The 15,510-nt window shown below is 41.4% G+C and overlaps 2 protein-coding genes across 7 annotated transcripts in view; one reads left to right on the forward strand and one right to left on the reverse strand.

Moving 5' to 3' along the window:
* The window catches only part of PRIMPOL (primase and DNA directed polymerase), a 42,285-nt gene extending 29,724 nt beyond the window's left edge, over nucleotides 1-12,561 (forward strand). For 2 of the 5 annotated variants that reach the window (XM_006160441.3, XM_027776582.1), the window contains 6 exons: nucleotides 2,369-2,454; nucleotides 6,021-6,110; nucleotides 6,204-6,312; nucleotides 7,349-7,431; nucleotides 8,336-8,382; nucleotides 12,132-12,559. In XM_006160441.3, the coding sequence (XP_006160503.1) occupies nucleotides 2,369-2,454; nucleotides 6,021-6,110; nucleotides 6,204-6,312; nucleotides 7,349-7,431; nucleotides 8,336-8,382; nucleotides 12,132-12,389 (673 nt within the window). In that variant the 3' untranslated portion in view covers nucleotides 12,390-12,559. Of the gene's footprint in view, nucleotides 1-2,368; nucleotides 2,455-6,020; nucleotides 6,111-6,203; nucleotides 6,313-7,348; nucleotides 7,432-8,335; nucleotides 8,383-12,131 lie in introns of all 5 variants that reach the window. The other 3 variants (XM_006160442.3, XM_014592391.2, XM_027776581.1) reach the window with 2 other exon arrangements.
* The window catches only part of CENPU (centromere protein U), a 46,761-nt gene continuing 37,628 nt past the window's right edge, over nucleotides 6,378-15,510 (reverse strand). Inside the window, exons 12-14 of one of the 2 annotated variants that reach the window (XM_006160440.3) lie at nucleotides 15,171-15,327; nucleotides 13,070-13,211; nucleotides 6,378-6,927 (exon numbers count right to left, since the gene is read on the reverse strand). In XM_006160440.3, coding sequence (XP_006160502.1) covers nucleotides 13,098-13,211; nucleotides 15,171-15,327 — 271 coding nt within the window. In that variant the 3' untranslated portion in view covers nucleotides 6,378-6,927; nucleotides 13,070-13,097. Of the gene's footprint in view, nucleotides 6,928-12,710; nucleotides 13,212-15,170; nucleotides 15,328-15,510 lie in introns of those variants that run through there. The other variant, XM_006160439.3, reaches the window with a different exon arrangement.

Consider the following 15,510-nt stretch of genomic DNA (forward strand, 5'->3'; position numbering starts at 1 on the left):
AGGTTGAAAAAGGAATTTTTTTTCTTTTTTTTTTCTTTTTTTTTTTTTTTCTTTCTTTCCTTTTTTTTTTTTTTTTGCTATAGGGCATGCATGGTTGCTGGAGAGATTTGGGTGGGGGTGGGGGTCTGTGAGAAAGCACTCTAAATACCCACTTGTGGGGATGGCCACACTGAAGTTTCTTCTCCATTCTCCTCTCAGTATTTGGGCATGCATGCACACATGTCTGGAGTGTTTTTCAAGCTGCTGGGTCTAGGACTCAAACCTCACAGTAGGCCATGGGGGATCCAGCTGCCTTATTTATTTAACATTATTTATTTATTTTAATTTGACCAGACAGGGACAGAGAGAGAGAGAGAGAGAGCAAGCTGTCAGGTCTGAGACTCGAACCATGGTCAGCCATATGGGAGTCCAGCGCCCTTAACCACCACACCACCTGCCCGCCCTGTTTTTCTTATATTTTACTTTGACACATCATCATTGTACATATTCATGGGTCACAGTGTGATATTTCGACAAATGTATATACTGTATAATGATCAAATTAAGGTTAATTAACATCTGTCATCTCAATTACTTATCATTTCTTTGTATTGGAAACATTCAAAATGCTCTCTTTTAGCTATTTTGAAATACAGTATATAGTGAATTATTAGCTACAGTCACCCTATTGTGCTATATAGATCACTAGGATTCAATCCTCCTATTATTGTTAACTAGTTTTTTTAGCTGCTAACTCCCACCTTTCTCCTATTCTGCCACTGTCCCCAGCCTCTGGTAACCACTCTTCTACTCTGCTTCTATGAGGTCAACTTTTTTTTAGCTTCTACACACACGAGAACATGCAGTATTTGTCTTTCTGTGTCTGGCTTATTTTCACTCTTTTTATGACTAATATTCCATTGTATGTATATACCTTATTTTCTTTGTCTTTTCTTTCTTTTTTTTTAAAATTGCCAGTGGATACATGTACTCTCCAGAGAGAGACAGAAAGAAAAAAGAGGGAGAAGGAGAAAGCTCTCCTGGGTGGGGCCTGGTCCTGTCATAATCCCTTTCCCTCCAGTTCTTCATCCCGTGGAGACTTTGGGAACATACACACATGGCCCTGGTGTATTTTTCAAGCCACTGGGGCTGGGGTTTAAACCACATGATCAGATATTTGAGACCCAGCTCCCTTAACCCCTAGGCCAGGTGGTCAGCCCATAGCACGTTTTCTTCAGCCCCTGATGGACACCTGGGTTGATTCCATATCTTGGCTATTGTAATAATGTGGCAGCAGACGGGAGTACGGACATGTCATCGACGTACTTCACTCCTTTCCTTTTGATACATGCCTAGTGTGGGCTTGCTGGATCGTATGCCAGTCTTTAGTTTTTTGAGGAGCCTCCGTGCTATTTTTTATAATGGCTGTACTAATTTACATTCTTACCAACAGTGTACTTAAATTATTGTAACAAGAACTTCAAAGACTGTCTATGTTTGGGGAAGAGGATTATGTTTCAGTCTATCATTTCAATTATAGAGTCCTGATTCACTGTAACTGAGGAAAGTATTTCAGATACTTCAGATTCAACTTGATACATTTTTTTTTTTTACTTTTTAAATTTTCTTTAACTGACAAGTCATACTCTGCTCTTATGGATAGGACTGCTGCTTTTATGGGCAAAATTATTAAGAAATGTCGAGTCAGGGCCAGCAAGTGGTGTGGTTGTTAAGGTGTTGTACTTCCACTTGGCTGGTTGCAGGTTCAAATCCCAGACCTGGCAGCTTGCGTTCTCACTTTCTCTGTCACTCACTCTCTCTGTCTCTGGTAAGCCCTTAAGGAAATTAAAAATAATAACAATAAAATTAAATAAGTAATTCTTAAAAAAAGGTCAAGCAAAGGATATCAATATGAAACTATTTGGAATCTCCAACCACTGTGCACAGAAGTAACCCAGTTACCACCATAGGCGGTAATCCATGTGCCCTGCAGGTTCAGATGCCCTGCCCAGCCTGAAAATGTATACATGTGGGGAAAGTGAGGAACCACCAACCCCGCCCCCACCCCACATCCCCACTGAGAGGATGGCCATGTTCTTCCCTTCTCTTCCATGGGAAGAAATCTCTTCTTGGGATTTTGGGTATGCATGCACACACGCCAACATGTTTTTCAAGTCACCAGGTCTGGGATTTGAGCTGAGGTTGAGTATTGTAGGATCCATCCACCTTAATTATCAAGTCATCGGCTGGCCTTTTAGACTTTTACATTACAAAACAACCTTGTGTTTTTGTCACATGAAGTAATCATACCGTGCTAGCCCTCATTTCTGTAGCTGCGATTTTTAAATTCTATTATAATGTGACTTTGTTTATATATTTTCTTCTGCAGATTCTCAGATACTTTACGAATTCTTACATGTGACACATCTCAGCATACAGAAGAGCAAGTTGAGCGTTTTAATAGTACCGCTTCAGGTAGTTTTAAGAAAAACACTTCCTATAAAAATGTAAGGCTATTGAATCCATTTTGTCTTTAAAAAATTTTAAGTATCCACCTGATCATTTAAAACAACTTCTAGATTTCTATCCAAAATGGAAAATGTGTAAAAAAAGAAAAGTTTACTATTTTTCACACATTTTTACTTTATGGGGTTTTTCACAAAATAGAAGAATGATGAGGATTATATTTCAGTCTTATCACTTCACCCCAGACAGTGGGGTGGTGGTTAAGGTGGCCGGATCCCACTTACTGTGTGGTTTGTCCTAGACCCAGAAACACCCTGGGTGCATGCGTGTGCCTAGAATCCTGAAAGGAGAGAAGAATGAAGGAGGAGATTGTGCTGTGACAATCCCCCGCAGAGACGCTTTCTCACTCTCCCTTTGCTGTGAGTGTATGCGCCCTATAACAAATTTAAAAATAATAATGTAGGTTCTTTGTATGAAATAAACACATACCAAAATAAAGACTAGCTGTTCTTTCACCCCTCGGCATGCAGCTGAAGACTGCTAACCACTGTAGTAGTCTCCTGTGTAACCCAGCACCTTTCCAGGATAGCATTTTGAATGGTTACATAGTTTTTTTTGTTTTTTTGAAGATTTTTTTTTGCTATAGGGTGCGTGCGCTCGCCAGACAGACAGACAGAGACAGACAGCAAGCGAGGAACCCCCCCCCAGGGGGAATGGCCACACCGCAATCCCCTCTCCTCCATTCTCCTCTCGGGATCTTGGGCATGAACGCACACGCGCCTGGCATGAGTATAAGCCACGGGTCCGGGACACAACCCATGGTTGACTACATGGGAGTCCAGCGACATAGCCATTACACTAACTGCTGGTCCCTGTTTACATAGTTTTTCATGGTAAGGCTTTTTTGTAATTTACCTGTATTGAGGCATATAGAGTTTTTATTGTTTGTTTCATTTTTAAACTTGACATAGAGACAGAGAGAGAGAAGGAAAGTGAGAAAGCATTCCCCATTGGGACGAGTCACTGTGATTCCCTTTCCTCCGGTCTGTCTCTCCTTTTGGGATTTCGGGCATGCACACACACGTGCCTGGTGTGTTTCTCAAGGCACCGGGTCCAGGACTCGAATTGCACCGTTGGTCATGTGGGATCCAGCAATTTTCACCACCACATTACCAGCTGGCCCCAGAGAGGTTTTATTTCAAAAATTCTTACGTAAACCCCTCAGTAAACATTTGTATACATATGTTGGTATATTGTTGTTTATAATAGTCAAAAACTGAAAACAGTCTAAACGTATACCAAGATTCGGTGCGCACAGTGAAATGCGCAGTAGCCTTGAATCTACATGTATAAAACCTATATAAGAAACCGAACAGCCATTTATGATATGAAAATAGCTAGGCTCCAAAATTATATGTATGTTCTAATTGCAAACTTACTGAAAAATATAGGTAACATTTTGCTATATGTTAATTTCTTTTGACTGTTTAATATCTATTTCTAGACATTTATTTGGAATTTCATTTTTACTTTGATGTGTTTTTCAAAATTTCTCCAACTATGATTTTTGTAGCTGAAACGTACTTCATTTAAGAAAAGTAGGTTATATTCATCTTTAAAACTTTAATGAGGGCTGGCCTCAAGCCTAGTTAAGGGAGTCAGATCTGACATGGCCGACCACGGTTCAATCCTGGCCCCAGTGACTTGAAAACCCTGCCAGTTGCACGTATACCTCAAATCTTAACAGGGTGGAGAAATGGAGAAGGCCGTGGCATGGGACCAGCAGTTGGCATAATGGCTATGTCGCTGGACTCCCATGTAGTCGACTGCGGTTCGAGTCCTGGACCCAGTGGCTTAAAACTCACACCAGGTTCATGAGCGTGCATGCCCAAGATCCCGATAGGAGAATGGAGAAAGGGTTGCAGCATGGCCATCCCTCCTGGTGGGTGATTTCTCACTTTCTGTCTCTCTGTCTCTCTCTCTCTGTCTGTCTGGTGAATGCATGCGCCCTAGAGCAAAAAACTCTCCAAAAAAAAGAAAAAGAAGGGGCCACGGCATGACCACACGCCACTGGAGGGCGCTTCTTCCTCTCCCGCCCGCTCTCTTTTTGCCTCTTATCTAGTGAGGGCACAAGTCTTTTGGCAAATAAATTTTAAAAAGTAAACTTTCAATTCTTTCAATTCTTAATTATTTCAGTAACTTCTTGGGTAAAAAAGATAATTGACTTCATCCTAGAGCACAGGAAGCAGGTCTGGTACTGAGCAGATTGGTCGATTGCTGGTTGAAGCAATGACGAAGGCACAACAGGGGACTGTCGGGCACCCTCGTAGGTGTTTCAGAAGGGACTTCCGGGATGTGGGATTTACAAGGGAGGACACAAGAAGGTGTGGCATTGTTCTGAATTCAGTGCTGCCAGAGAAGACTTTATGATTGGTTAATTTCTTTTTTGACCTTTTTTTTTTTAAGTTTGTTTATTTCTTCTGAGAACAAGAACCCCCAACTGGGTCCTGATGTGGCCTTCCACCCCTGCCTCAGCCAGCTTCCGACGGGGGGGATGTGTGGCTGGTGTGCTCAGAGAGGTCCCGACTTGAACCAGGGCCTTTGCCATGTGGAGCGGCCTCGTAGCGTTCCACTGCTGCACCACTGTCTGGTCCCTCATTGGCTTTCTTAACACATCTTGTCTAGAAGGAATAGAGAGATGCTAAAGCTCTGATTATTGGGCTGTCGGGAAAGTCATGGCCGATTTTTTCCTGTATTTTTCTATGCAAAAATGCGTCAGGACTTTTCGGACACCCCGTAGTAAGCAGCAGCAGTTCCTCATACTAACCAGGTAGGGGGCGCTTGGTCATCTCTGTGGCTTGGAAAATGTTCCTGCTGTGTGTGTGTGCAGACACGAGGAGAGAGTGGTCCTGTTTCTGTCTCACGTGCTCGTGACCACGGTGGCCTTATCTGATGGTGAAGTTCCGTGGAGTCGATGGTGCCCACCTGGAGACCACCACCGAGTCCGGGCTGAGTCCTGGGTGTGAGGGGCTATGTTTTTGGTTAGAATGAAGAAAGGAGTCAAAATGATTTCACACGCTTTAAAAATGTTATATTGCCAGAGGGTGCATAGGCTTGCCAAAGAGGTAGAAAAAGAGAGAAAGCACCCCCCACCCCCAGCCCTTTTCCTCTTTTCTCCATCCGGCCAGGAACTCAGGGATGCACACAGACACTTCGGGGGTTTTTCAAGCAGGTAGGGCCAGAGTTGAATCTGTCGCCATGTGGTATCTGGTTCCCAACGTACAACCCTTAATCGCTGCCCTGTGGGGCTGTTCCTATTTCAAATGCTTTTTATGAAAATGAGCACCTGGCCTAATTCAGACTTTTGGTTTTTACCTTCTTCCTTGTAGGGTAATAGGAACCTATGAACTGACTGAAAGGCATATGATGAAGAGGGGGGGAAATAAACACCTGAGGGCTGAAAGGGGGGGGGAACGTTGGGGGCTGTAAAACCCATAATTATACTAAAGAAAAATCTGATTGAAGTTGAACTTCTCAACTTTCAGCTATTAAAATAATCCTTTTCTCTGTTACAGTAAAAACCATTGAAGGTTTTCAGTGTTCACCCTACCCTGAAGTTGATCATTTTGTTCTTTCTTTGGTGAATAAAAATGACATTAAAGGAGGTAAAGCTAATCTTACTCATTAACTGTTACATGGTAGAGTACGCTTAGTCCGTTTAGAGGTACTACACTTAGAAGTCATTGTTTGCATTTCAGGGATTCGGCGCTGGAACTACTTTTTCCCAGAAGAATTACTGGTTTATGATATTTGTAGATACCGCTGGTGTGAAAACATTGGAAGAGCCCACAAGAGTAATAACATCATGTAAGTAATATTGTTTGTTGATGAATTACATGTATTTAGCCAACGTTGTATTTCAGATGTTCACAACTTTTAAATAAAGTCGGCAACATAAATTGTTTCTTCAAATAAGTTTAGTTGTAATTCAGTTTATATTTGTGTTTGGTTGATGTTCCATAATATGAGTATCTTAATTACTGGGTCGTCGGAAAAGTCATGATATATTTTTCTATGCAAAAATGAGCCCTGACTTTTCTGACAACCCAGTATTACTTGCTTCTAGCACATATCATCTTTATTTGTACTTGATAAAAGAATCCCTTAGATAGTATAATATGAAAAGACTAAGGTAGAATTCCCAGGCTGGAAAAAGGTGAGGAGAGGCAGCAGGCGGGGAACTAGTGACGCTGATGAAAATGGATACCTCTCTTTCTGTGTTGCCTCTGGCCCTTGGCACCTTATGGAATGTGGATTGAAACAGGCAGATTTGGGCACGAAGGAAGCGCCTCAGGGAGTGCTGAGTTGGAGGTTGTGTGATGTTAACTTGTTCACAACAGAGCCCTGGGTCTCAGGGAATCCTGTGTGCTGGATGCTTGCTGTGTCCACCAGGCTATGTCTTAGCATTTTCGTTCAATGCTCCTGGAAAAATGAGAGGAATTAAAAGGAGGAAGTAGAATCGGAAAGAATTTTCAATAGCAAAAGGATGTGGTTAGAATAAGGGTAAAATAGGGGCCAGCAGATAGCCCAGTGGGTGGCGGGCGCTGGACTCTCCCATGGCCAACCGTGGCTTGAGTCCTGGACCTGATGGCTTGCTTTCTCACTTTCCCTTTCCCTCTCTCTGATAAGCACATGTGTCCTGTAACAAATGAAAAAAAAAAAGATAAATAAAATGAAATAATGCTTAAAAAGAATAAGGGTAAAATAGAAATCCAGTAGTTATCATTCATGATGTGAGTAATTTTGCTGTTTCACATTTAATGTCAAAGCTGAGACTCCAAGTAGCTGGATTTTATTTTCAGTCCAGTCCAGGTGTTAATACTTTTTTTTTTTTAACCTAAAGGATTCTGGTAGATCTGAAAAATGAAGTTTGGTATCAAAAATGTCATGATCCTGTATGTAAAGCAGAAAACTTCAAATCTGATTGTGAGTTATTCTTTAATTTTTTTTTGGAGAGGTTTTTGCTATAGGGTGCGTGCACTTGCCAGACAGACAGAGACAGACAGAAAGCGAGAAATCACCCCCCGGGGGGATGGCCATGCCGCAATCCCTTCTCCTCCATTCTCCTCTCGGCATCTTGGGCATGCACGCACATGCGTCCGGCGTGAGTTTAAGCCACCGGGTCAGGGACTCAAACCGTGGTCAACTACATGGGAGTCCAGCGACATAGCCATTACGCTAACTGCTGGTCCCATATTAATTCTTTAATTTACCACAAAGTAAAAATCAGGTATCTTGGGGCCATCTGGTGGCATGGTGGTTAAGGTGGCTGAATCCCACAGAGCTGATTGAGCGGTTCGAGCCCTGAACATGTGTTTGTGCATGCCTGAAACCCTGAGAGGAGAGTAGAGAAGGGGTTGTGGTGTGGCCATCCTCCAGAGACTGATAGCTACCCATCTCCCCGCCCCCATAAGTACATGTGTGATTTAACAAAAAAACTTTATGGTTTAGATCAGTTTGTCCCCCAGAGTTTCATGTTTTAGAGTTTGGTGTTGGGACATGAAGTCTAGAAGGTAGTGACTGCCTCATGGTGGTCCCACTGGGATAAATTAACAACGTGTCATGGGAACCACTGAGTTCCAGCTCTCTGTGGGGTTAGTTCTCACAAAACCTGACAATTACGAGCTGCTCACGGCTCGTTCTCTGCACCTGCCTCCCTCTGCTTCTGTTGGCCTGGGTGTAGGCTGGCCTGGTGCTCGGCCTGCATCTTCAGACTTCACAGCCACCAGAATTTAGTCAGTAAATCCTTACTTCATAAATCACCAGTCTGGGTATTTCTGTTGATGTAATAATGGACTAAGCTATCTAAAAGCTTTTCTTTCTGGCTCAGGTTTTCCATTACCTGCTGAAGTATGTCTCCAGTTTCTTCTCAAAGAGGCAAGTGCAGTTTTTGGTGTCTTTGTCATTACATTGTTAGTTCTGATATAATAGTATCTACATGAACTGTGAGCAGTGTCTAAATGTATGTAGCTTGTAAACAGTGTTTGCTACTTTGTTTTCACTGAACACATTATAGCAATTTTCCCAGCTTAGCAAATATCTGATAATGGCCTCTCATTCTTTTTTACTGGTGCGTAGTAAGAAACTGCAAAATCTGTATTTAACCAGTCTCTGACATAAAAGAAGTTTGTCATTTATGTTTACAATGAGCTAAAAATAATCATTTTTGTGTTTCTTTGAATATTTATATCTGAGAATTTCTAGAAGTCAAATTGTGTCCAAGAGCATATGCAATTTTGATTTTGGCAGTTATTGCCAGATTGCTAAACCTACATTTAACTTTTCTTCCAAGACTTACTTACCCAAAGGCTTCACATTCATTGTTGAAAAAGTAAATACATAAAAAAGGGAAAACATTTTTTTCCTCGCTCATAATTTGATCAGAGAGGACTGACGTAAATGTTTTGGTGTGTAGCTTCCAGTATGTGTATCTATGCATGCTCATTTTTTTCTAAGTTATAGCACATATACTGTTTAGTACATTTCTTTTCAAATTGCTTCCCCTACAACAGACAGGAAATTAGAGTTACACATGTAATTTATGAGAGCATCTATTACTCCAAACTGTTGTCACCCTTGCCTTTACCTTCTGATGTCTACCAACCGAATAGGCAAAAAATTTTTTTAACAGGATCCCCTTACTATATTAGGTATGACCAAAAAAAAATTTAATTTTATTCATCCATTTAGTTTTTTAATTTGACTGGAGAGAGACACAGAGAAAGAGAGGTGAGAAAGCAAGCTACCAGGTCCAGGACTCAAACCGTGGTCAGCCATGTGGGAGTGTCCAGCACCTTAACCACCATGCCACCTGCTGGTCCCCTTAATTTGTATTTCTTTATTAATGAGGTTGACCTTTTTTCTAGATTTGCTTTTTTTCTAGAATTGGTTTTTTATAGCATTTCTTTCTTTTTTTTTCTTTTTTTTTTTTTTTTTGAGAGGATTTTGCTATAGGGTGCGTGCATTAGCCAGAAAGACAGAGGGACATAGAAAGCAAGAAATCACTCCCCAGGGGGATGGCCACACTGCAATCCCTTTTTCTCCGTTCTCGTCTCGGGATCTTGGACACACATGCACACGTACCTGGTGTGAATTTAAGCCATGAGTCCGGGACTCAAACTGTGGTCAACTACGTGGGAGTCCAGCGACATAGCCATTATGCCAACTGCTGGTCCCATATAGCAATTCGTTTCTAACGTGAATTGCTGTACCTGATTTCTGTCTCTTTTCTCACTTCATAATTTTTTTTAAGAACTTATTAATATGTTGTATTTCCTTCAGACCTAATTTTAGGATTGTTTCGTTCTTTTTTTTGGTCACATCTGGCAGCCTTTCCTTCATAGCTAAAGTTACCTGCTACACACCAAACAGGTGCTTGAGTTCGTATTCTGGAAAACTCAAACTAGTCTGATTTTTAAAGTCTCCTGAAAAACAGGTATATTCAAATTTTAAATGGTGGAAATCCCATTCTTGTTCTGTAGGAGCTGGACATAAAATAATTGATAACAGATTTTCTGGTAAATGACAACGTTAACAAGTACGTTGAAATGTTTAAAAATAAACACTCAAGAGGAACAAGTATGTGTCACCTTTGGTTGGTTTGGAGTATGTCTGATAAATATTTGTGGTTTCAGTGGATTTTTAAGTGATTTTTTTCTGCCTATTTAGTAACACCCCAAAAATGCCGTATTGAAAGTATTGGTATGAAGTATTACCATTACTTAGTCATAACTTTCATTATTTAAGAAAAGGTAAGTCAAAAGTAGTTATGACTTATCACTTAGTTTAACATTTTGTCATTTCTGCCTCATCTTTTTGTTTTGTGGTTTTTAGTATTTTTTTTTTTTTTTGGAGAGGTTTTTCTTACTGGGTGCATGCGCTGGCCAGACAGACAGAGAGAGACAGAGAGATAGAAAGCGAGAAATCACCCCCCAGGGGGGATGGCCACGCCGCAATCCCTTCTCCTCCATTCTCCTCTCGGGATCTTGGGCACACATGCACATGCGCCCGGCATGAGATTAAGCCACCGGGTCCAGGACTCAAACTGCGGTCGACTACATGGGAGTCCAGCGACATAGCCATTATGCTAACTGCAGGTTTTTAGTATTTTAAACTAAATCCCAGTGTTATTATTTACCTGCTTTTCTATTGCATTGATCTTTTGTTTTTTTTATTTAGAGAGAGATTTTTGTTATAGGGTATGAGTGCTCACCATGGAGACAGACAGAAAGCAAGAAACCATCCCTGGGGGAATGGCCACACTGCAGTCCCTTCTCCTCTAGTCCCTTCTTGGGATCATGGGGACATACACACAGCTGGCCTGAGTTTTAAGCCACCAGGTCCGGAACTTGAACTATGGTCGACTACATGGGAGTCCAGCAATGTAACCATTATGCCATCTACTGGTCCCTGTTATTATTATTTTAATATTTAAATAGACATCTAACTTACAGAAATGTTACATAAGAATAAAGCCTCCCCTGTCTGCCTTTCTCCTAGATTTGCCATTTGTTAACATCAGGCATATCTGTCTTCTCCCTTTAAGAATCTTGGGACTAGCAGTTATCGTAACGGCTATGTAGCTGGACTCCCCTGTAGTCGACCGTGGTTCAAGACTCGGGCCTGGTGGCTTAAACTCGGGCTGGGCGCGTGTGTGTGCGTGCCCAAGATCCCAAGAGGAGACTGGAGGAGAAGGGATTGAGGCGTGGCCATGCCTTCTGGGGGGTGATTTCTCACTTTCTGTCTCTCTGTCTCTCTCTGTCTTTCTGGCGAGCGCACGTGCCCTATAGCTAAAACCTCTCCAAAGAAAAGAATCTCTTGAAAGTTGCAGGCATTAAAAACCTTCATCTCAATATGTAAGCACTAGCTGAATAAGAGTCTTAAATTGCTACAGTAACATTATTAAATTCAGGAAATCTGGGACCAGCAGACGGCATAATGGTTGTATCACTGGACTCCCACATAGTCCACGGTTCAAGTCCTGGACTTGACGGCTTAAAACTCATGCCGAGTGCGTGTGTGTGTGTGTGTGTGTGTGTACCCAAAATCTCGAGAAGAGAATGGAGGAGGAGGATTGCAGTGTGGCCATCCCCCTGGGGGAGTGAGTTCTTGCTGTCTCTTCCTCTCCCTGGCCAGTGCACATGCCTATCACAAAAATCTTTCAAAAAAAAACTCAGGAAATTTAACATTGGTGCCGTACTATCTCATATGCAGTCCACTTCCTGTTTTGACTAGTGTCCTCAAACTGTTCTTTGTGACAATTTTTTTCCAATCTGTTAATTTTTTTAAAGACTTAATAGACGAGGGAAATGAGTCTGCTGGCCAGAGTCCAGCTGAAGACAGATTGGAAAATATGTGTGCCGTCTACACTTCCCTGTTCCCATCTAGGGATGTTTAAGTGTGCCACAGAACTGCAGGCAACGTCACGTTGGGAGTGGCAGGTGTGTGAGCGCCAGTGGAAGTCACATTTGACTCCGTGTACTCATTCCCATGGTGACTGTTTTGGGGACAGTATTCATCTAGCACATTCGTTTTAGTTTGAGTATATAATAAATTCATCACATGTTCTCACTAACATTCGTTTTCCTATCCCACTTGCTCCCTCTCCCGTCCTTGCTGACATAAAGGAAGAAGAGTTTACAACACATGACGCAGATGAAACGAGGAACAACGAAACCAAGGCTCCTGAGAAACCATCCCCGAGTAAGTTGCCAACAGGTGTATCTTCTGATGCTGGCTGGGATGATGACATAGACGAGGCCCACTTTTTAGAAGCTACTGAAGATGCCGAGTTAGCTGAAGCTGCAGAGCACGGCCTTCTCAGTGACAGTAGCGTGGTGGACGAAATTCCCGATGAACTAATTATAGAAGCATTACAGCAGTAGACGCTGATGGAACCGGGGCTCTGACTTGCCTGAAGGCTTGAGATTTGATAAATTATATTAATTTATTATTAATCCTATTTATACCAAGTAAGTTTTAATCAGTTTGTTTTCTATTTCTGATTTAAGTAAACCACTTATTCAAAACAGCTTTGGTGTACTTAAATTCAGTGGAAATCGCCTAATGAACTAACCGGAATTAGTCTGTGTTCACAGTGACTTTTGCTGTAAGAATTATTTAAAAAAAAATTATTTCATTTAATTTTATTTATTAACTTTAATTTGACCAGAGAGTGAAAGAGGGAGGGAGGGAGGGAGGGAAAGGGAGAAAGCAAGCTATCAGGTCCGGGACACAAACCACAGTTGGCCACATGGGAGTCCAGCGCCCTGCCCTTAAGGACCACGCCACCTGCCAGTCCCCACAGTGACTTTATAGGTTAAAACGTATTACGTCTGAGGCTGATTAAGGTGTCAGTATTTTAAAATTTGTTACTCGAGATGCCAGAAAAGATGGCCTCTGAAACTGCCAATCAACTGATGCCATTTAGCACTGTCAAGTCACTTAGTTTTTAATGACCAGTACTAAATTCTGGTGGCTAGGCCATACTTTTTTTCAAAAAAGAACTTTTATCTATAGAAGTCCAGTTTCCGAAGGTGACTGAGTAGCCTGAGACTCGTCTTACACAGGCACATTTCAGCAGACTGGCTTTCTCATTCTTGGTCAAGAAGCCTCTCTAATTGATGATTGATATTTTGCAGATGGTTTTCAGCTCCCAAGAGAGTTCTTGCTTTAAATAACAGCGCTGGAAGGCTGGATGAATCATACTGTTGAAAGAAAATCATTTAGGTTAACAAATATCTCAAATTTTATAGCCCTGTTTTTACATAGCTCAATCTTATAGCCTAATTCTGATAAACCAGGACATTAAGAAAATTGGTTTTAATCCATTTCCTTAGTACCTAATTGAGAATATAAACTTGCAAGAGAACTACTCAGAAGGCCAGCTGGTTCAAACAACCGTGGCAATCTGAATGATTTAAAATAGAAAAGAAACGACTGGGACAGATGAGGACTGGGTAGGGACAGGTCTGCTTGTGCCATCTGGGATCTGTCTGATCTCATGTCTGTTCTACAACACAAAAATCTGCAAGGCCGTTTACTTGTAAGAACTGATGGACTCACAACACCAGGCCTTAAACGTTCCTAAGAAATTAGGAAAATCCGTTACTGGGAGGATCAATTAAGTGTTGCCAATTCAAATGTTCTGCACGGTTAAACTCATGACTTTTAAAACAAATAACAGACTGAAGATTGTATCTAAGGGAGAGGGACTAAATTTTACCTGCAGACTCTTAGCATACTTGGGATAGTCTCCTACTGAAATCATGCTTGCACGGTGGTTTGCTATAATGAACATGGAGGAGAGAAGCCATTGGACCATGAGGACTACCCACATAATGCAACTTGTAATGGCATAGAGTTACACCATATTACTAGAGAATTCAATCCAGGACACTACGGGCACCTATTCTCTGGGAGAGGACAAACCTACACTTGATGTCAGATGTGTAGTGTGGGAAAATGTATACTAGGAGCATAAAAGCCACCAAGGCCACACGAAGAACAGGACATTCTTTTAAGGCAGAGTCACTAAATCTTGGTTTTCACCAAAGTAATTATATTCAAGCTGAATCAGCTCACCTCTTGCTTTCTCTCCTACTCCAAGTAAACTATCTGGACACACAAAACTCTCATAAACATTCCATTTCCAGATCTCTACTGTATATACAAATCTTAGGCTCAGGAGAGTTAACTTAGGTCAGTGTCAAAACCTTACAATTGAATTTAGAAATGAATATAAATCTGATCATAAGCTATGAATACACACTTTATATAAAATTACATTTGGGTATATGAATATATAAATTCTTTTCTAAAACACTTCTGTTAATTTGAGCTGGGTGCCATAACAGCAGCAGTCTACAGTAAAAGTCCAGAAACAACTATAAAATTAAAACAACATATCGGGAGCCAGCAGTTAGCGTAATGGCTTTGTCACTGGACTCCCACGTAGTCGACCGCGGTTTGTGTCCCAGACCCGGTGGCTTAAAACTCATACCAGGCGCGTGTGCATGTGTGCCCAAGATCCCAAGAGGAGAATGGAGGAGAAGGGATTGCGGCGTGACCATCCCCCCTGGGGAGTGATTTCTCACTTTCTGTCTGTCTTTCCCTGTCTGTCTGGCAAGCGCACGCGTCCTATAGCGAAAACCTCTCAAAAAAAAAGAAAAGAAAAAAGATACCATATTTTTTTCACACTCTAGGCCCTTTTTATAAATTTCTCAACTTCTATATTCATACCATTTATAAGGCATAGTCTTGTTTTTCAGTTATGAAGCATACTTTGAACATGGGCTAGACATAGAATAAGAGGTTAGTCTTTAAAACATCTGAGTGGTCTTCTGTTGCCAGGAACAATAATTAAGCTGAACACGGCAGTACAGTTGGGAGCTGTGCACAAGGTACACTTCTTCCTGCGATGAGATGGGTCTCTGAAGCGTACATACTTTCAAACAAACAGTGATTCTGGGTTGTATCTACTCTTCTCGTTTTCATGAAATAGCTTAAAGTGATGATACAAACGTTTTCCCTTGATTTAGAACGATGCTGTTTTGGGTAGGCTCTGTAGTGTTGCCTCAACATTTATCTTTCCTCAGAGCTCTAAGCAGTAGTCTAAGCATGCAAATAATCTTCTGAAGCACAGTAAAAATGAAAATCAAAGTTACCGTTTCCTTGACGTTTGGTTCTTTCTTTTGAACATCTGAATAATCTTGATAAAGCTGTTTTAAACTAGGTAAGAAATACGCCACATTTCTAAGGGATGATTTTCTGTCCTTGAGTTCATCATACTTTGTTTGTAGCTGCATCAGCTGTGGTTCTAACCTAAAACAAAAAGAAGCATTTGTTTTTTCCTAAAAAGAAATAATACATAAATAACATATGGGATTGGTATGTAAGTATGCTGTGTGAAGTGTGAAACCCCCCCTCTGGGAGAAGGGGAGAGTAAATGACTTGTCTTTGGCTCTGAAATTATGAATGCATGGAAGAGTCTGGGTTTTAATTTAG

Source organism: Tupaia chinensis, unplaced genomic scaffold, assembly GCF_000334495.1.
Source record: "Tupaia chinensis unplaced genomic scaffold, TupChi_1.0 Scaffold000685_1, whole genome shotgun sequence".
NCBI lineage: Eukaryota > Metazoa > Chordata > Mammalia > Scandentia > Tupaiidae > Tupaia > Tupaia belangeri.